The 20,447-nt window shown below is 42.3% G+C and overlaps 2 protein-coding genes across 4 annotated transcripts; one reads left to right on the forward strand and one right to left on the reverse strand.

Moving 5' to 3' along the window:
• Window positions 1-224: 224 nt before the first annotated feature.
• On the forward strand, window positions 225-1,717 carry LOC104494943 (transmembrane protein 14C-like; the record flags this gene model as incomplete). Its single annotated transcript, XM_010137851.1, has 3 exons — window positions 225-326; window positions 1,370-1,454; window positions 1,660-1,717. Coding segments are annotated over 3 exons (245 nt in total), but the record flags the coding sequence as incomplete, so codon positions are not given.
• Window positions 1,718-4,235: 2,518 nt separating this feature from the next.
• MAK (male germ cell-associated kinase) lies at window positions 4,236-19,872 on the reverse strand. Of its 3 annotated transcripts, XM_010137847.1 has the most exons (14): window positions 19,772-19,872; window positions 18,648-18,702; window positions 17,994-18,115; window positions 17,233-17,312; window positions 16,018-16,150; window positions 15,762-15,933; window positions 13,685-13,852; window positions 11,630-11,941; window positions 10,610-10,776; window positions 10,146-10,276; window positions 9,081-9,212; window positions 7,502-7,583; window positions 5,938-6,047; window positions 4,236-4,390 (listed from the first exon to the last, which is right to left on the reverse strand). In XM_010137847.1, exons 1-14 carry the CDS (start codon window positions 19,870-19,872, stop codon window positions 4,236-4,238), a joined length of 1,920 nt encoding a protein of 639 aa, XP_010136149.1. The 3 variants fall into 3 exon arrangements, with proteins under 3 accessions (XP_010136149.1, XP_010136150.1, XP_010136152.1); XM_010137848.1 differs by lacking the exon at window positions 7,502-7,583 and having other exon boundaries at window positions 5,938-6,066; XM_010137850.1 differs by lacking the exons at window positions 5,938-6,047; window positions 7,502-7,583.
• Between the last annotated feature and the right edge of the window lie 575 nt (window positions 19,873-20,447).

Below are 20,447 nucleotides of genomic sequence, written 5' to 3' on the forward strand. Positions count from 1 at the left end.
GAGCTTAGAGGTCTCTTAAAACCAAAATGATTCTATAGAAACAGTGCTCAGCTGTATCTTATAAATAAAACCCCCAAACTACTCCAGTATCTTTTGTTTAGATTGTTTTGCTGGGTGTTTGTTTTTCTTTCAGTAGAGGGAACTTCCGAGTGCTTTTGTTTGTCTGGCAGAGCAGCTTTGTATGTGCTCTTTTACTAACTTCTTCATCTTTCATTTCACTCAAGGCAGCGTCCCTTCTCTAGCTGCTGGTCTTCTCTTTGGTGGCTTAGCAGGACTTGGTGCTTACCAGCAGTCCAAAGATCCAAAGAATGTGTGGCTCTCCCTCGGTAAGTTTGCTCGGGCCCCAGGAACTGAGCGTTACTGGTGGCAGTGGGAGTAAGTTAACCTTATTTCTGGCACGTTTCAGCTGATCTGTGCCCTGAAGTATGTAAAAGAAAGGAGGCAACAATCTATTTTGCTTGCTTGCACTAGGTGGGATAAGATGTTGTGGGTTTAGCTTGCAGTTACCTCTTTAGGTGCAAGGAGGGTAAAATGACAGTGGGAAGTAAATAACCACTGGAAAAGATCAGGTGAACCTCAGGGACTTCCACTGCTGCAGGACTTTCCTAACTGGTTAAACCAGTATCTGTCAGGGACTGGTCTTGCCTTTGAGCACTAGGTGAGCCTAGACAACCTCTCGATGTTCCTTCTAGTCCTGTACCTATGCCACAGTATTGTTAGTTTTATGATGCTACAGCATTACAGTGATTTAAGACTGCTCAAAAGCAACAGGACCTGATGATGTAACGTGCTGAAAGGCATCAGGAAGCCCTGGCAGATACTGCAGAGGACCAAAGTGCCATGTCAGTAACGAATGAGGTTGGTCACAGTACGTCATAGGTAGAAACCCAGAAAAAGAAGGTTGACAGAGTATCTTTAGAATATACCTTTTGCCCTGTCTTGATGCAAACAAACTGGAAACTTTGGAGAAAGGAGCTACTGGAAAGAGTCCAGTGGTGGCTGTGAGGATGAGGAGGGGCTGAAGCATCTCTGTACTGAGAAAAGGCTGAGAGCTCTGGGGCTGTTCAGCCTGGAGAAGAGTGGGAGGGGATCTCATAAATGCTGATCAATAGCTAAAGGGGGGTCAGGAGGATGGGGCCAGACTCTTCTCAGTGGTGCCCAGCGATGGGACAAGGGGCAGTGGGCACAAACTGGAACACAGGAAGTTCTGCCAGCACAGAAAGTAGTCAAATGTTAGTGCACGCGTCCTTGGGGAGGGGAGGGAGCTGTTCCTGCCTGCTCGGTTGGCACTGACAGATGCCCTGGCACCGCAGTGCGGCACTGGCGTGTCTCTGTTTCCAGTGGTTCTGACTGGGCTTCTTCTCAACAGTGGCGTCTGGAACGTTGTCTACTGTTATGGGAATGAGATTTTACAACTCCAGAAAAGCAATGCCCGGGATAATTGCTGGTGTCAGGTCTGTCTGTTCTTCTTGTCTGTATTTTTTTTGTATGTTTTATTTAATTTATGTGTGGATTATATTGTTTTAAAAACATTACAAGTTCAGTGAAGAATGAAATCTGGTGGAGTTTGGCTATGTGTAATCATATCAGTGCTTTCTTCCTTCTTGTCGGGATTTTTGCCTCCACCCTTTTATTTTTATCAACTCTTCTGTTCAACAGTTTACTGATGGTTGGACGCCTTGGATTGCAGATGATGGAAAAGCCTCTTAAGCCATAAATCTACGTCAGGTCACTTGAAGATACAGGATTGAGAAGCCCGAAAATGCATATGAAATTTGTCTTAACCTTTCCTGCACAGCTAAGCAAGACAGAGGTATAGCATTAGGTCAGCTCCTGGTCCTGGGGCTTACTGCAGGCAAAAACCTCTTGGCACTTGACAATTGCAGGATTGAAGCTAAATGTCCATCTGGACTCATCATTCTAAAGTCCTCTGCACCTCTAAAACAAGGGGAAAGGAGCGGCCACTTTGTTCCTAGTAATTAATACAACAGATGTGCTTCTCGCGGGGCTCCTCCCTTGCCTTGCCATGCCATGCTGCTTGTCAGTTTGTCCTCCCGGCGTGGTGGGCTAGAACCTGGTCCCCACAGCACAATCACGGAGCAGGCTGACACGCTTCTGCCATAGTGCAATGAGAGCAAACCTGCTACTTGCAATGACGGGCAGGCACAAGTGCCCAGCTAAATGTCAGATTATTATTAAAAATAATGCTTTATTAGCTAATGCTGACCTGTAGGCACAGCTCTGCATTTCATGAGAATTAAAACGTGACTCTAAATAAACCAAGAGATGATTATTACAAACTTCTGTGTTCTACGCAACTATTTTTTTCTTTAACTGTTTATCACCTGGATTGATGCTATTTGGTGCTGTTCCTGGAGGGGGTCTGGATAGACTTGCAGTCATAAATTGTATAAATAATTTCTATTCTCTTCCCTGAATCTAACGACTTGTAAAGATAAAACCCCTACAAACAGGGGCCAGCTGTAGAGAACAAAAGCATTCAGACAAATGTTACACTAAAGGTTTGTTGGTTTTGTTCATCTGCTGTAGGTTTGGGGAATGCTCAGCGTGGGTGGGCAGGTGTCTGGGTGTCTTTGCTCTAGCTTGGAAAGGTTCACAAGCCAGACTTAAGCATTTAGGACACTTCTCTTTAAACTACTCTATCGGCTATTTGCCTCTCGTATTGCTTTAGAAGCCGTTCTATTCTGTGGGAGTAAAATTAATTTCTCTTGTGTTGTAATTATAAAACCAGTGTATTTATGCCTGCTCAAGAAATGCTGAGGCTGTCCTTCATTGCCACAGCCGGTTACAGATAAATTCAGATCCAATTAAACAGCAGGGGGACCTGCGTTAGTACTACTGGAGTGACAAATGCTTAAGCCTAGACCAGTGGCAATCGAATTAACCTCTCTAAGGCATTACTTACCAGAAATCCCTCTCCCTGGATAGCTCTGCCAGTATTAAAATGACATTTTCCTTAGGTGCTGTTTTCCTAACAAAATACGTGACTTCTTGATACAACTGTTTTAGATTAAATTGGTTTCCAGTCGCTTAACTTAACCCCTATATTAGTTACATTAGGTCAACAACAGGAACTTAAATTTTTATATGCAGTTATAAAAGCCATACAAATACTTTTTTTACAATGCTTAAAGTAATCATTAACAGCTTTACATCTTTAAAAACATACTTATTTTGCACTTTAAAATGGCAGGTCTAAGGTAACTACTAAGTCTAAACCCTCTGTTCTGATGCAGTTGTTAACAGAAGTAGCTTAACGTTCTAAAAACAATTTATTGTACATCGCATGGTCCTTTGTGGGATATTACTGTGGAACTTACCCTAGAAGCCAGGGAAGGTACTGCACGAGCACGTAAACAGTGAGGTATTGCATTATTAAAGTGCGGCTGTGTTTTCAGGGCCCCACGCTGGCCTTTGAGATCTACAGCAGAAAGCAGTGTCTTCCAAGAACAGCGCGATACCGTCTCTCATGGAGCTTATCCAACTAGCGTAGTTCAGTTTGGTCATTTGTCAATAAAGACATGTAGAAACAGGTGGTTTTCCTGGTAATTTACACCTTTTCGGCCAATTCATCCTTAAAATGACGGACAGACTGTAGTGATTCTGGCTCCTTATAAATGTGACGCTCCCTTGACCAGACAGATCTTCGACCAAAAAGTCATGAGTTAGTTACAGCAATAGAATCTAAGTTTCAGGGTTGCTTAAAGAGTTGAGTTCTCATTGCTGTTACGAATATTTGCATGTTACCTTAAGGTACAAGCAGCCTTGTAGGACAGCATGGTGGTCTTCTCAAAACCTGATCTGGGCTTTCACTCCCATCTTTGTGGTAAGGAACCAGCCTAATACCTGAAAGCCTGGTGCTGCCCAGCTGCTTGTGTCCTTCCAGCAGGGGAGGTGGCATTGGGCAAAGAACCATAACAGTCGTTTTACGAGTATGAGAAGAGGAGAGGAGATCCAACTATAGAAGAATGTTGAGTGAAATCTTCCTTCTCAGGGGATTTGACAATATGTGTTACACAATACTTCAGCAATTTCTACTTCATAGCCAGTGTTTTATGTGGTGTTATACGTATTACACAGGTAATTGAACATGAGGTTGACTTTTCTTTAATCTTGCATAGTCTTAGGAAAAGTGAGAGCAAATAGGCATTCTGGGCGTCCAGCACAGGAGAACTGACCACAGCTCATACAGTATCTATATGGGATGGCATTTTCTATCTGTTTCCTCCATATTTGGCCACCCAGTCTGTTCTTCCATGTACTGGCTGAATTGTTGGTGAGCGAGTTAAAATGTTCATGGGTTTTGCTGCTGAATTGAAAGCAGGACCTAGTACCTGAGCACGAGCAGCTTTGGCTTTCCAGGAGTAATCTGAAAGGCACAAGAAGTCAGAATCACTTATGACTCAAAAGGAATTTCACTCTTTTACAGATAAAAGAACGAGAGCTTACAGGTGACTTGTGGTACTCCAGAGTGCTAACAGAGCAGGATGCTCTGGCAATCATTCTGTTTCTTATGGAAAACCACCTATTTTTGGTGAGATTTTTCAACAGTAGGTTGAACTGGTTAAGGAACAGGTGAGGATGAAGACATTTCAAAAGGAGGAATCTCAAGGAACTGAAACTGGCGGTCAGTTTCTCTTTCAAAACTAATACTGTTTCTTTTTATTGCGTGCCCTGTCTGCCATCAGCAAGTATGATTCCAGCCTACCCTCTCTTGGCAATGAGGGTCCCTTTTCTTGGGTTTTGGCATTTTCCTCAAAGAAACTGATCTTTTATACCATGTTAAATTATTTAAATCATGGCATTAAAAACCCCCTTATCAAATGAAGAGAACAAAACCAAGTGGGAGTGTAACTTATTTCAGTTAGGGCAAAGGATCACAAAAAATTGAAGTGTTCTAATGTTGACAGGTAGGAGATAAAACCTGTTGTTTGCTTTATCCTTCATCTCTCTTCCCATGCAAGTCTGCAGAGTTTAGGCTAAATAGGAGGAGGGGTTTAAGCAATAGGATTCTTGCTCTTCTCCAGGACATGGAAGAGTCTCTTCCTGGACCTCTCTTGGCCAGCCTTTCTGCCTTGCACTACACATTTTCCATCTCTAGTTACAGATGAACAGTGAATTTATTTCCCTTTGGAACACCGTATGCAATTCCTTTTCATTCTCACTGTTCACAGCAGTTAGTTGCAGATTTTGTCCTCCTGTGAACTTCTGATCCACACACATTGACCAATCACACTGCCGTGTTTAAGCAGTGAGTTGGTAAGATAACAAAGTGCACCTCCAGCCTTCCCCGGGAGGGCTTGTGATTGACTCAGGCTGTGCAGACATTGAAGTGTATTTTATATATGCATGTGCCATCTCCTTCCTTCCCTCTCTCCTCAGAAGCCACTTTCAAGTTCCTAAGGGGAACAGGGAACTCCGAAGAGCAAGTCAGCAACAGGACAACACTATTAAGCAGGACCTGGTCTGTCGTAGGCCCTTCAGTTAAACAGTTTGCTGCTTACACCATATCTGTAATATTATTTGTGAATTTACCAAGTCGCTTGATGAAAGTCTTTGCCTTTTTTGAAATTGAGGCCACTGTAAGCATGGATCAGCATCATGCAGCTGCATTAAGTGACATTACCTGCTGAAAGACCCAGACAAGACAGCCCAAACCTTCTGGAATTACAAAAGGTTTGCACATTTATTTTCTCTTTTACCTAACAAATAGCAGTAGCGAGAGTTTTTCTAGCTGTCAGGACTGCCTCTAGACACCTACATTCCATTCACGTACATCAAGAATAATTTGACCCAAGAATTTTCTTTACAAAACTTGAGAAAAACCTTTCTAAGGGCTATCAACTCTTTTAGGACAGGTGGGAAGTGAGCACTTCCCATTGTCTGGGATCTGTGTGGGAAAAGGGTGTTTCTTACCCGAGACAGGTGCGCCAAGAGGAGCTAGCTGTATCCGCTGGCCGGCGGGGCTGACTTCCTTTTTCTGGAAGGACGGGATGTATACTCCTGATGGGTTGTAAGCAGCGCCGCTTACAATGCCAGGATTTCCTGTTGACGTTACAGAGTTTTAGTATTTTCAGGTGCAGTCGCCTACTTTTTACAGTCACTTCAAAGTACATCTGCAGTACCCCATGAGCAGTAAGTAGGAGTGTGCTCTGAAAACTCTTTAGTGCTTGGCTGTTGAAAAAAGAAGTCTATATTCGCTCTTTGCTTTGTATAGTAGTTGGACCCTTTACAGCACTTATATGCCAAGCTGCAGATCCAGCACATCTGACCTGCAGTTCAGCAGAATAAAGACGACAGAGGAGGATGAACATTTCGTTAGTACAGAGAAAGGTTTACACGGAGTTTTAGAGACAGGTAGGAGATTACCTTGTACTCACAGCTACCTGCTTTACTGGAAGCTGGTTTAAGCACTTTGGTATTTGAAAACCAGTGCTCAGCAGTACTCTTGTGCTCAATGTGTTCGGCCTAAACCCATCTAAACTAAAGGACCCAAACTGCTCTGGTGGGCAGTGGTGCACCACGTGAAGCTGATTTTGCTGGTGCAGCAGTTAAAGGCCTGCTATAAAAGTCAGACCCAATGACGCTCTTTCTTGAACCCTGGTTATAAATCTGTTGTGCCTAATTTTGGTCCCTATCTTTCTTTAAAGCAGTGCTACCTTGGGAAGGTTGATGTCACCATCATTACTTGGAAGCTGGGAAACACGGTGGGTCTACACACAGATTTAGTACTGAAATTATTGTCCCAGCAGAGGGATCTGTTACGACACCTACTCTCCCTGCGTCAAGAAAATTTCTTCTCCATGGTTGTCATCACTTGGGGCACTGTTAAGACTGTGCTGGCACAATGTCCACACAGAAATGCTTTTCTCTAGGGGTGTGGTTCTGTATTCAGTAATATTGAATTTGTGAACTACAAGGCCATATACAGTAGTTTTAGTGGGACCTTTATCAAGTGGGAGCATTCTTCTCATACTAATATTCAGCACAGTTTCAGTGGCAGTTGATAATGATACAGAAGTCCTGGTGAAAAATACAACTTTAGAAAGTATTCTAATAAAAACTGAACTTTCTTGTAGTCTTAAAGTTGTTCTTCCTTTTCAGGAGTTGGCCTAAAAAACAAAACATGGGGCATATGCAGCAGAGGGGCCAGGAACTGGGGGAGAGCTGAAACACTTCAGCAGTTACAATGCTCGCAGCCAACAGTGGGCTTAGACACAAACCAGGCTGCCTGAAACCTGACTTTCCAGCCTCTTACACTAAGGAAACTCCACCAAAATCTGTGCAAAACCAGGAAAACTGATAGAGAACCGGAGTGCAGCGACCTGCTGCCAATTACCATTAGGGTAATAAAATAATTCTCTGTCTTCTAAAGCACGATGAGTGCCCACAGTCCAGAACAAGTCACAGTGGAGAGAGGGAGGTTTGACAGAACAGATTACGACAGGAAATGTGCAAGGAACCAGGCTGTAAGTGCTACAAATTACCTTTTGGATCCTCTAATTTTTCATTCAACCTCTCTTTGCATGACAGCTTTTCGATAGGAACAATTAAGTTCTCATCTGTAGACAAGGGAAATGAAGAAGTAGTTGGAAAGACAGAACTTTAGAACATTAGAAGAAGTTTGTGAAGTACAAGAAATGAGGGAAAACAAAGCAAGAAAGAAGAAATATCTGACGTTTTCCTAACTATATATAATGTCTCATTTCTATGTTTTCTCAGGCAGGAAATGTTAACCTCATAAGATACTTTACAAGGTCCTTTCTAATAATGGCATAAAAATGGGATTTTTATCCCCCATTTATTTTTTTCACGGTGTTTCTCTGCAGTCACATTCCAGTCACACAAATACAGGAATCTCAGGTTTAAGCACTCAGGCATGTCTGCAAAGTTGACTGATGATAATCTTACAATCCTTCATAAACAAAGCATCTCTAACTACTGGCTCTTATCTTGTTTCTCCACAAGACAATAAAGGCAAATAAACTAAGTGTAGTTATTTCAACAGTCAACAGCGCAGTGTCAACTTTCAATTCTGTCAATGTGAAGAAGAAAACACAAAGAATTAACATGTGTTGTGTGTCTGTGAGTGGTGCTCCAGCTACCTGGGTTTCATGTGTGTCTGTTTGACCTGCTTTTGCCTCCCTGGTACTTAAAACACCACATGCACTTCGAGACAGAAATAATGCCAAGTATTTTCAAGCATACAAGATAATCAGGCTTAGGGATTTTTTCTTTAGACTTCTGGTAAGCCAGAAAACAGAGAGGTACCTATGATGATTACTTAATAAAAACCTGTTCTATCCCATCAAAGTACTGGCAGGTGCTGCTGTTTTTCCACTTCCTAAAATCGTCCACGTAATTTCAGATGAACAACTTGCAGCTCACCTGACTTTCAGAGGGAAAACCAGGTTTGATGACAGTGCAGCTACCGAAGTCCTGTTAGAAGGGGGTGCAGCACCCGCACGTAAACAGTCCTTCACAGTCCTTTCTGCACGAGTACATAAGGCTGGGTGGTTTATTGGCATTGAAGTATTTGGGAGTGACTCGTGGGACAACGGCTGCAAAGGTGTTAACGAGGTAACCTCCTGTAGCAGGGTCATGGCAGAGTGCTTAAAGCACAGGGCTTGGAGGTCGGGAGATAGATTTGAGGCTGCTGCTTTCCTCGGTGAAATCTTAGATAAACCGTTTAACTAGTCTTAGTCTTAACTCTATATCACGGTGTTTCTCTGCAAAACGAAGTACCAAGAGACACCCTATTGCAAGTTCCTTGCTAAAATAGGGACATTTCAGCAGCAAAGTATTTAGAGCTGGCCAGCAGCTTGCTGAAGGCCATGTTTAGAATATTAGGCAGTACAGGGGCTGCTCTATACTTCGGTTATGCTCTGAAAGCAAAACACATAGTTTACATATGAAGAAATTGTTATTTTAAGAATTTGGCATTAAAACAAGAAAAAAAAGTTAGCCTAAAAGCTAAGCCTGACAACAGGAGCCAAACCAGATGGTCTTAACTGAAGTGTGGTGAGGTACGAGGGGACCACTTTTGATGACACTGTTACCTGCAGCGTTTCTGTTGAAAGTTGCTCCTCCTCCAGTATGTGCCAGTGGTTTAGAAAACAGTGGGTTGTTCCAGGTTCCATGGGATCCCTCTTTACTGACTGCTGCTAAAGAGACACTCCTGGGGTTTACACCTTGGAAAACAAATCATGGAAAAGATTACCAGTATCAGTTTTCAAACCTAATTCAACCAATGAAAAATGGACATTTCTAGGGTGGTAAAACAACACTGAATTATTTGTAAACACTGTTGATCTACCAGGGCCATTGATCAGGACAGCGTTTTCAGACAAGCCATGAAAGCTAGGGACGCTGATTAAAGAAAATCCTCTTAATGATTTCAAGAAAACTTTTAAAAGCCTTTTTCATAGCTACTTGGTTTTATAAAATAATAGCCTCATTGTTGATATTTTTGACTCTCAAACAATTAAAAATACCTATTCAAAACCTGGCTGAAAATAAATTATTTCAATGGATAAGTTAAAAAGTAGGACAAAGAAGTTCTCGTTACTTCAGCATGTTACGAGCATTACAAGAGTTACCGGGATTACACTGTGAAAGCAGCTCCCGGATTAGTGGTAACAGAACTGAAGTAACATGGATAAATAAATACGCTCCCCAGAACATCTGTTCTCCTCAGTGCTGACATTTGTTATTCGAAGGAGGATGACTGCCTTGGGAAAGGAAGGGAGGATGTGAATTCCCCATCTCCGGGTGGTTTCTTTAGTCCTCGGATACACTTGCTTATGGGTCAGGCGGGATGTATCCCTGGGAATCCAAGAGATGTTTGATTTGTCTGCCTGAGGGCTTTAGAGGTTACTGGTCCTAGAAGGCCTGTCAACTTTTCTGGTGTCCCAGCAGCACTGGGCTCCCTTCTACATTTACACAGCCGGGAACTGCTGCATCAGTTGTGATGAGCCATGTTCCGGGAAAGGCGTTTACTCCAAACCTCATTTGCCCTGGTTATGAAAAGCAAAGCTACCCGGTGTGAAAGCTAAAGATCAGATGTACCGTATGTAGACAGTTCACAGCCCGTATTTTCCACGGCTATCGACTCTCGCCCTTACCAGGTAGGTATCTTGATTGCCTGAGGTAGTGCTGTTTGGCTGATGTATTTGATCTTCCAGAATCGTTTCTCATCAGAACCTTATTTTCCCCTCCTGGCTGGATACAGCATGAAGCTTTTGCTTCTGGCACACTGAAAAATCAAAGTGTTCTCAAACCTGACCGACAAAGGAACTGAAGTTGGTGTATCTGATTTTAGTAAAACACACAGATTCTTAATAACACTACAAACGCCGGAACCATGCAGTGTCTGAAAGCGATGTCAATTCCCTTTGGGTATTACTGGTGCTCTGTCAACACCACACCCAGAGCTGGTCTGCTCATAGAGATCTTTGCATTCTTGCGGAATTTTGGTGACTTAAGTTTTAGCAGATTTGGCTTAATCATTCTACAGATTTACTGGACACTGTTTACAATAAAAAAAAAAAGAAAAAAAAGAAAGCGATTTTATAATTATAGGACTTACCTAAAAAGATATTCCTTGGTTTTCTTTTCTTTTAGCAGTGCAATGGTAGGCTTCTTTGAACATGACATTCCAAATTCAGTGTCATCCAAGTCATCCCAGCTATCCGCAGCCTTTACCAAAGTCTGGCCCCACCGTCTTCTGCAGCTTTTAGGACGTACTGCACCACTCTGAGGGCCACTAGCTGCTTGTTTCTATTTTAAATAGAAAAAAAAGAAAAAAAGCTTCAATTAAATTCTAAAATGTTGTATTTTGTATCTAGTTCACTTCCTGACTACTGCTTCAGAACTCTGAGGGAGTTTATTCCCTTGAGTTGTGCCTATTTTGGTCACAGTCTCAGCATGATTTTAAGCCCAGAACAGAACTGTAATGGCAGCAGGTATTTGGAGTTCAGCCCTCCTGGACTGTCATCCGTAAACTGCTGAAACCTGCCTCCAGTAGCGAAGCTGACGTTCTGTTTGCAGGCCCAGTTCAGCGCTCAGCTTCTGCTACTAGTGTCTGGCTGAACTGATGCTCTCAACAGTGGTAGATGTCACGACGGAGGGCACAGTGGGGCAGAACGGTCATGTCAGTCATGCTCGGGCTTTAGGGGTGCCGACTGCTGTTGGTCCCAAAGTAAATACCGCAAATAAAAGAAGTTATTCAGGCCTTACCTTAACATTCTCTTCCAAATAAATTATTAGATTTTAAACCCGTCCTTTCATCTGACTGTAGTTTGTTTTCCGGTATTTTCTACATACGTGTTTTTAACCTACTTTATATTGCAGTTCAGGGGTGTAAGTGGAAAGCAAAATGAAGTTGACCAATCAAAGTTTAATACTACCCTTGATAAAAATCTTACTTGTTAAATTCCTGCGAGCTTAAGAATTGGATGACCTTTCTCAGGTATTCTGCTTAATTAGTCCCTAATTATCTATCTGTATGTTCTCTAATAAAAATTATTACAACTTTCAAGGATTAATATAGTAAAAATGGTATGAAATTTCAATAAAACCACCAAAGTATTTATGGAAGACAACTTACTGGCGATGAGTTTTTAATAGCTGGAAAAAATGGTTGTGCCTGTGGCTGCTGCTGTTTCAGAACTTGCTGGTTCGCTGGATTCTGCGGCAGCTCGATTTGCTGGAGAGGCTGGTGGTTGACCTTTGGCAGAGGCTGTGGCTGTGTTTTGTCATCTGGTGAAGACGGAGGCTCTGGTTTGGATATAGCTTCCAGTTTAGGTAAAGCTGGCTTTGGCTCTGGTGGATGAACTGGTTTCATAGGAGTCTGCTTCTCCAGATACTGCGAAGGAGGTCCTAAAACTTGGCCAACGTGAAAGTAAGGGTACTTCAAAGCCTGAAGAAGATGATATAACATATAATTTTACTTCCACAAGTTGACTTTAGTAACCTCATCAAGGATCTCAGCAGATTCCTGAGGTGTTTGAGCAACCTCTACAGCACAGATGCAAGGTGGATGCATAGTAAGATCATGTGTAAACAGCATGCATTGATAACCCCCAGTTCTGCATTTTAAATGTTTCCCATCACATAATTTAGTCAGACGGATCCACTTGCACACATTACAGCAGTCATGTCCTCTCTCTTCCTCCTTTACTTGCAGGTTTTGTGGGGTCTGCTCTGAGGCATTTTACATTCAGCACCATTCTATATCCCTGCAGTAACAAAGCGCGGTCTCCAATCAGGTAGTCTCCACTACTTCTACCACAGGCTTTACTACATGTTTCCACTGCTGACTATCTTTCAGCAACTTGATGAACAGCTTTAATTTTACTTAAAAAAAAAAAAAACCCAAACCCCAAAGTGTGATGATTGCCATCTAAGATTAACATATGGGTTTTACAATTAGAGAGTGTTAACGAGCAACTCTCCTTCATTTTCTTATCATCAGCTTTCCCTGGTTTTGGTTTGCTTTGAAGTCTTTGCACTGGACTTGCTGGGCCTTCATGGTGTTTAGTAGGAAACTACAGCGTCTGCTTTCAGACATGGCTATTTCATCCTTTCTCTCTGACCTTCTCCCACCACCGCCAGATGCACAGCATGGACATACCTTACTACACAGCTCCTCTGATGTCAAAACAACACCCTCTGCTACTCCTTTGGGGCAGGATCCCACTCTTTGTTAGTTCTCCAGGGGATGTCCTACTTCAGCTGCACTGCAGAATTGCTGCCTGTGTGCCTATTTCTACGTACAGGCATGAAACTCTCCCCTTTGGCTGTGGATTACTCAGCTGCTGCAGCTGCTTCCCTGACAACTTAGGCAAAAGCTGGTTGTTTGCCTTCACAAAGCACCCCGCTGTATTCCATGTAGAGCTGTACAGCACAGGACCCTCAGAGACCGTAACAACAGATATGCTCTATAAGAAGTGAAGAGAAATGGTGGCTCTGCTTGGTACCATCTGCTTAACCACTCCTGAATCACTCCCATCACATCCACCTAGGATAACTGCAGTATGTCCTTTTCCTGTCCCAATTGTATTCCCCTTTTATGCCTTCTAAATAGGATTGCATTACATATGAATACTTAAAAAAAAGTCAGTAGAATGTAACCATCTTTGGTACTTGAAATACATTTTAAAAATGAACTTGGAGAAAAACTGTGACCTTCTGTATGTTCTTCACCAAGTTTTTCCCATATCACTTAGTACAGTTCACATCCCGTCTCCAAGTAAAAATAATCTTTAGCTCTTCCACACTGCATTCCACCTGCAGCTTCATGAAAAGCAAGGTTTAATTTTCAACATCCCCTTCTGTACAGGTCGGGCAGGAAAACAAAGGCAAAAGTGGCTTATAGGAAACCTGCAGCTCAGATTTTGCTCTATGGTGTACAATGGAAATTTTAGAATACGCCAACACAGAAGACAACATTGCAGAAGTAACTAGAGAGTTTACAATGTCTGCTGAGCTGAGTTTAGAACTTCCTCTCCTCGCTACTCAGTCTCATTCCCACCAAAGCATTCAAGAAGAGGAGACATTTCCCTGGCCGTCAGTACTCTGGCAGTCCATGGGCTTCTGCATCTGTAACTGTTTAACTACGAAAAAAATTCAGTCTTATACTTAATCATTTGGGTGCTCAGACCTGGCTTGCTGTAGGCCGCCTCTTTGGATTCCAGTTCAGCGTGTCGCTCATGAGCTGTATCGCCTCACTGCTTGCGTTTGGGATGAGAGTTTTGAGGCTTATAGGGACACACTGTGGGAAGCGGAAGTTCATGGCAGAAGCGAGGTGGTATCCCTCTGGCCAGTCACTCTGTTTCAAAGGGAAGGAAAATGAGTACCGGAAGAGAACAAAGAGTAGGTATCTTTGGTATTAGACCAAGCTTAACTTCATGGAGCTTCAGACACACTCGGTCTGTGTCGCTCCTTCCTGCGCAGTGGAAAACAGGCACCCCTGGTTTTCATTACAATTGTCACACCACCAGTGAACGCAGCACCAGTTTCCCACAGCAGTTCTCAAACTCTCCTGTACATAAAGGTGGGACCATCCCTGTGGACACCATGTGTGGGCATAGTACCATGGTACTAAGAGCAGTCCCGAGCATCCCGTCATCTACCACAGAAGCAAGCTCAAAGGGCTGACTTCACCAAACCTTCTCCGTGGGAACAGTGGAGCTGGGTCCTGCCGCCCAGCACACCACAGCTGCGCAGCCACGACGCAGCCTGTACAAAACACCACGGACTCCACAAGGGATTAAATTACAACTAGGCAACAGAAAAAAGCTACTGAAAATGTTCCAGAAGCTACTAGCGCACTGCTCTCTTTCACAGACGTTCTTAGTATACATCAAAATGTTCTTCTCACTACTCCAGACTTCTGAGCTGCTTAAGAAACTTGACATCTGTGTTTGAAAACTCCAGGCTGACAATGTTGCTCGTATTACACGCTGTTTCTGATGCACAGTTGTCACAGCGAGCGCTATTTTACTTACGAGGACAATTTTTCCTTAAGTCCTCCAGACCCCATTTTCACTTCCACAATACCTCACCCGTAACTCTTCCCCCTCTGACCTTTCGCTCTGCTCTGTCAGGAGTCTGTGCCTGTTTCTCAGGATGTTCTTTTCGGTGTTTTCCCATCGCTTCAAGCTCTGTGTGTTCCCAACTAAGCTTAATCTGGTTGTGGGTCAAGATTTCTGTTCCTCACTTCCCTGTTGAGAGCAACTCCTTTATTGGACAAGAGTTACTCTGTATTTTAGCTCAGCAGAACACTAGTGAAATCGGTGTTTTTCTCTTCCACCCTTAGGTTTTCCAGATCTAGAGACTCTGCGTTCAGTTATTTCACTAAGTTCTTCTTGGGCCCATAAAGTACTGATATACAGCTGCCATCTCTCACCTTATTCTCCAGAAAAATATTTATATTATGTGGTCTTTCTTTTCCAGCTTATTCAAAATTTTAAAGACAAGCTTATTCTTCTCTTGCACATTCATAAATCCATTTGCCAAAACAACTTTAACTGAAGTAAACAGAATTGCTTACATTTCTGTATGCACTATCCAACCGTTCCTTGTCATTTTAAATAGTATTTAGCCCGTCCTAAAAATAATTGAAAATAATTGTTTCTCCTCTAAAATACCACACATTTTCCCTCTATTATTTTTTATTGCAAACACTATTTATGAGAGGGCTGTGTTTGCAATAAAAATGTTTGCTTTGTGCCTTATCTATAAGAAAAGCATCTCTGTCTCATTTGTGGCACCTTCTATAAGCTCCAAATTCTGGGTACCAGCCTAGAAGAATGACCCTTTCTGACAGGAAAAGGAATTAACACCTTCTGAAAGGAAAATAAACTGGTTATGGCAAAATGAAATCCCTGGAGACTTCTGATTTTCTTTCCAATATGCATAACTTTAAACAACTAAATCAAACAATTTTATCTGGTTTTCATCAGAGGGGAGCAAGGCTACACGAAGTGGTACCATACACACAGATACGGCTGTGGTATATATCAAGTAATATACAAAAAACTGGCATTACGTGCCTTAATGGAAGCTTAGAGGAAATACAGCTAAGAAAACCTTAAGTCTGCAGAAAACTTATTAAAACAATAATTTATATGTATGTTCCGAAAGAGGGAGAACATTCAATGCCCTATACTAATACTAATATTATTTAGCTTTTCTTCTACTAAAAACACAGTTGCGGGCATTTTTCTAAGTCTCACCTTCTTCGGAGTCCCTAATACTTGGCAAATTTTGAAGATTTCATCGACTTCACTTGTGCCTGGGAAAAGAGGCCTCAGCGTGTATAATTCAGCCATGATGCTGCCAACTGCCCACATATCGATAGGCGAGCTGTAAACCGACGATCTCAGCAACACCTCAGGGGCACGGTACCTGCGAGGACGGCAAGCGGGAAACCACAGTGGTGCGAGAAAGGCGATTAGTTGAGATCGTGTATTAACGCCTTCGTACACTTACCACCTGGTGGAAACATAATCTGTGTACGGCGGCTGAGATCGGAGTTCTCTGGCCAAGCCAAAATCTGCTATTTTCACAAGCTCTGGCCCGATGCACAGAAGGTTTTCGGGCTTCATATCTCTATGAAAGTATCCTGTGGAAGACCAGACAGAAAAGAACGGTGAACTATCATGTCAGCGTGTCTTCAACCACCTCTAACAGAGCAATCCAAAACTGACTTCGGGGTGGCTTGGTGGCTTTTTTTCACTTGGAAACAGCAGTTTTTCTGAAATTCTCATTCTCTCATTTATTTCACGCAGAAATGAGGAAGGAAAAGAGGATGCTGAAACTCAGAGAACAGTATATGATTTTGATCAGAGAAAGACGTGAGCTGGCAGTTTCTGGGTATTTGCTAACACTGAACACAACTAATTATTTATTGGAATTCATCAACAGGCCTCGCCAGGGTACACAGAGGGCAGAGATCACTGGGAACGTTGTTTCTTATTCCATTTTCAGCCAGTATTTTACTGCCTTTGGAAAGTTTTACGGTTACCAATGGGATGTGAAGGACAAGTACAAAGTAAGAGTTGAGCAAGAGAGTAAATTAGTGCTTTTTTAAATGCAAAGGAGCTTAATACCAGTATTGCAGAGTGCTGTTTGCAGACAGATATTAAATATGAGCCTTAGAAGGTTTGTAAACACTGTGGAACTTGTTTTGAGCACAGAATCAGTTCCTAGAAAAGTCCCATCTTTTAAAATACTTAAACCCAGATTGCATTTGATAAGGAGACTGTTTGAATTCCTCAGCGAACCTGTTATTTTGCCATTTTTTTTTCAGATGGAGGGTATCCTGTTAGTTATAGCATCTCAAGTCAGGAGAAAGTGCCGTCTGTAAAGAACCAATGCTCCTTAAATAGGTCATTTTGAGGAACGAGAAATGCAGAGTATAGCACGGCTCACACCTTTCTTTAGTTTGTTTACCCATCTGGTAACTCAGGTGGAAAGACGGACACTGAACAAGACCCAGCGCTTTCAAAAAGGAGGAAAGCCTGATTATAGGAAAAAAAGAGTGTAACATGGTTTAAAAATGCACCACACTGGAAACAGATGGGAATGGTTTTTATCAGGAGAAAAGCGATAGTGTTTGACAGGTATTTATATTCATGTTATTACTGTGCAGTACCTTATTTTCTAGAAGAGTGCTAGAAGGTTGAACCCCAGGATGACACCTACCGTGTCTGTGGATAAAGGCCAGCCCTTGTAATATCTGGTACATCATGTTTCTGATGACTGACTCGGGGAACAGCTTGGTTCTGTGAAGAAACAGATTAACAACACAGTTAAAACAAGCATAAAGTAAGGTCTTTTCAGAACATACACATCTCTTCATTTTGCACAACACATCGTGAGTAGATGAAAACCGAGCTGCCAAGTCTTGGGCACAAGATTAGGAGATAAAGGTGCAGAACAGTGTCTGAAGGGAACACACAGCAGAGGCAAAAGAATTCAGCAAAGAAAAATGTTCTTGGAGAGCCAAGTCCTATTCCACAGCATGCCCTGCAAGGCTGGCTATGCCCTGTTGGTCCAAGATTGCATCACCATGCTGTTAGCCCATACACAGGCCTTTCTCGGGGGCACGCTTGCATGGACATGCTCGTGGACTGTCTCACCTTAAGCCAAGCCCAGGAGCAAAGGCAGAATGAGCAGCGTTTAGCTATCAGAAAAGGCTAATACAGAAAAAATAAAGTATTTGGGATTTCTCTCAACACTCTGCAGAGCACAGAGATGCACACTACCACGTTAACAGCTGAACACAATGCTCCTAAGCAGTGTTGGAATGCAGAATTCCACCCTCGGATAAGCAGCTGCAGCAGCTCCTGTTCCCATCAGAAATCCCAGTATTCCCAGAAAGCCAGAAATTCCAGCGTGTTCTTCAAGACAGCACAAGAATCATCAAATCAAGCATGACGGCACACACTGCGGAAAAGACCAACCTGTCCTTCATTAACTGGTAGAGGTTTTCCTTCATGTATTCAAACACAAAGTAAAGGTGGTCGTTTTCTCGTATCACCTCTTTCAGTTTGATTACATTGGCATGATTCAGCTTCTTCAGAGACTGTAAGAGAGCAAAACAGGGCTTCAGATAACTCGACAGCGACCTTCATCCCTTAATCAGGATGAGATACTTAGAAAACTAGATGTTTGAAAGCTTCTAGCACCGAATTCACACAACGCGTCCAATCTGATGGTCCCTATTTATCTTGTAATCGCTGTTTCAAAGAGCAACAAAATAGCATTTTAAACTAACTTCAAAATAAAAGCGGCAACGATATTAATAGTAGTTTAATCCCTCTATTTCTGGGAGTTACATCGTAGCCAGGGTGAAGATTAACACAAAAACCTAATTCCCTACAAGGGAAGAGAGTATTGAAGTTATAACAGCTCTTGCTCACAGAACTGAGTAAGAAAACCCAGCAAATCTTTTCATGTTACGAAACTTGACTGAGCAAGGGTTCTCTTATGGGTGTGAGATACCGGTATGTGCAATCTCCAGTAAGTTAATCCTAAACGAGCTTCTCAAACCCTTTCCTTCCTGCAAACCTGGCAGGACACTTATTTTTCAGATGCCGTGTGTGTCACCACTTTACCTTAACTTCTCTCAAATTCATACATTCGTCCCACGAATAGAACTTCCTTTTCATTCTGAAACACAAGTCCGAGAGAACGGATTTTCAGAGAATAGCACAGCACAAATACATCTAAACATGGTATTTTCCAAGCGTAGAATCAGCTGTGTTTTGAACTCGGTTTAAAACATTCTAGAATACCCATCAGCAACACAATTAAAAGCAAACTCAGCCCTTAAATTGGCTGGAAGTTTAACTGTTTGATGATTAATCACTGCAAACACATTTTTAGAGGAGTAGAGCCAGAGACTGTCATACTCCGGGGTATTTATAAAAACATCAGGGCCACTAAATCCCTTTGTGTCATTTTAATTGTGCTCTTAATGACCTTGAGCGAAGAGATTTAAACCCCAGACTTTCATTTAAAATAAACCCATCTTCCATCAAAAACTGTCCCCCCCTCAAATCCCAAACTTAAAAATCACACAAAAGAAATCCAAATCCCGAAATCACGAGAATGAAAACACACTTCCCACAAAATGTTGTTCCTTTTGCCCAAAAATAATGAGTTGTAGATTTTTTTTTTGTTGTTAGCTTAGATATAATATTAACAACTTCGGTAACAGTAGTAGCAGTATATGGAGAAACCTGAAATTCTCAGAAATACTTAAACCAAAAGTCAGTCATTTATATTATCTTTCTGCAGTAAATCCATAAATGGAGGGTTGGGAAGATATTTAAAATCTACCCATTAAGATGGGCTCTCACAGTTTATATAAATAAACGGCCTAATTAATCAGCTGCACAATTAAGCTCCCTAATGAATCAGCTTGTGTTTCCTTTGGTCTTAGCCTACCAGCATCTTTAGAGGGGAGCATGTTCAAACTGAACGAAAGCAGCGTGCAATTTTATCAGCCCGGGTAAATCAGTGACTTCCTGCCAACTGACGAGTCTCTCCATGGATCCACGAGCTGAAGTCTCACCCACGATCGCCTTGTTAAGCAGCTTAATTAAAAAAATTAATTTGGTTATGTTAGTTACCTTAAAAAGAAAGGGACCTTTTTTTCCTGTTCTACAGCAATAACGTTAGAAGTGAGAACCTTTACGCTTTGGTGAGTATCTTCCTGAATTCAGATGGTCCGTACCTTTTGATAGCCACAAGTTCTCCCGACTCGTTGCTCTTCCCCATCAGCACACTGCCGTAGGTGCCAAAACCCAGTTGCTTCATGATTGTGTAACGGTTCATTTCTTTTTATAAGACCTGGACAGCCAAAAGCTGATGGAATTTTAAATGTTGTCTGTTGTATTAAAGGATTCTGGGCTCTTGGATTTTCTTCTTCTTCCAGACTGTTCTACGTTGGTGGATGGCTTCTCATAATGGAGCCGGGGATTCACCAGTCTCCTCCAAATTACAGCTGCTTTGAGATCCAGACACAGCGTTTAAGAGACAGAAGAACATCGTCATTCTCACATAGATCCTTAAAAAGAGAATAAAAATACAGAAATACGTAATTTTACAGCATTTTAGGAAAGAGACTACTATTAGTCTCTCCAACAACAACTCCCAGACCTCTCTGTGTTCTTTAAACAGAACACCCCCACAGAACTAGTTCTATGTCAACGTGGTGCTGAGGGACAGGGGTCAGTGGGGACCTGGCAGTGCTGGGGGAATGGTTGGACTCGATGAGCTTAGAGGTCTCTTCCAACCAAAACAATTCTGCGATTCTATAGAGTTCAGCTGACAGTAAGTTTTATAAGACCTGCAGAGAGAGGTACAGAGCTCACACGTATGGGTCTGGAAGGCTACGCCTGAACTGTCAT

This window comes from Buceros rhinoceros, unplaced genomic scaffold (assembly GCF_000710305.1).
Source record: "Buceros rhinoceros silvestris isolate BGI_N320 unplaced genomic scaffold, ASM71030v1 scaffold46356, whole genome shotgun sequence".
In the NCBI taxonomy this organism is placed as follows: Eukaryota; Metazoa; Chordata; class Aves; order Bucerotiformes; family Bucerotidae; genus Buceros; species Buceros rhinoceros.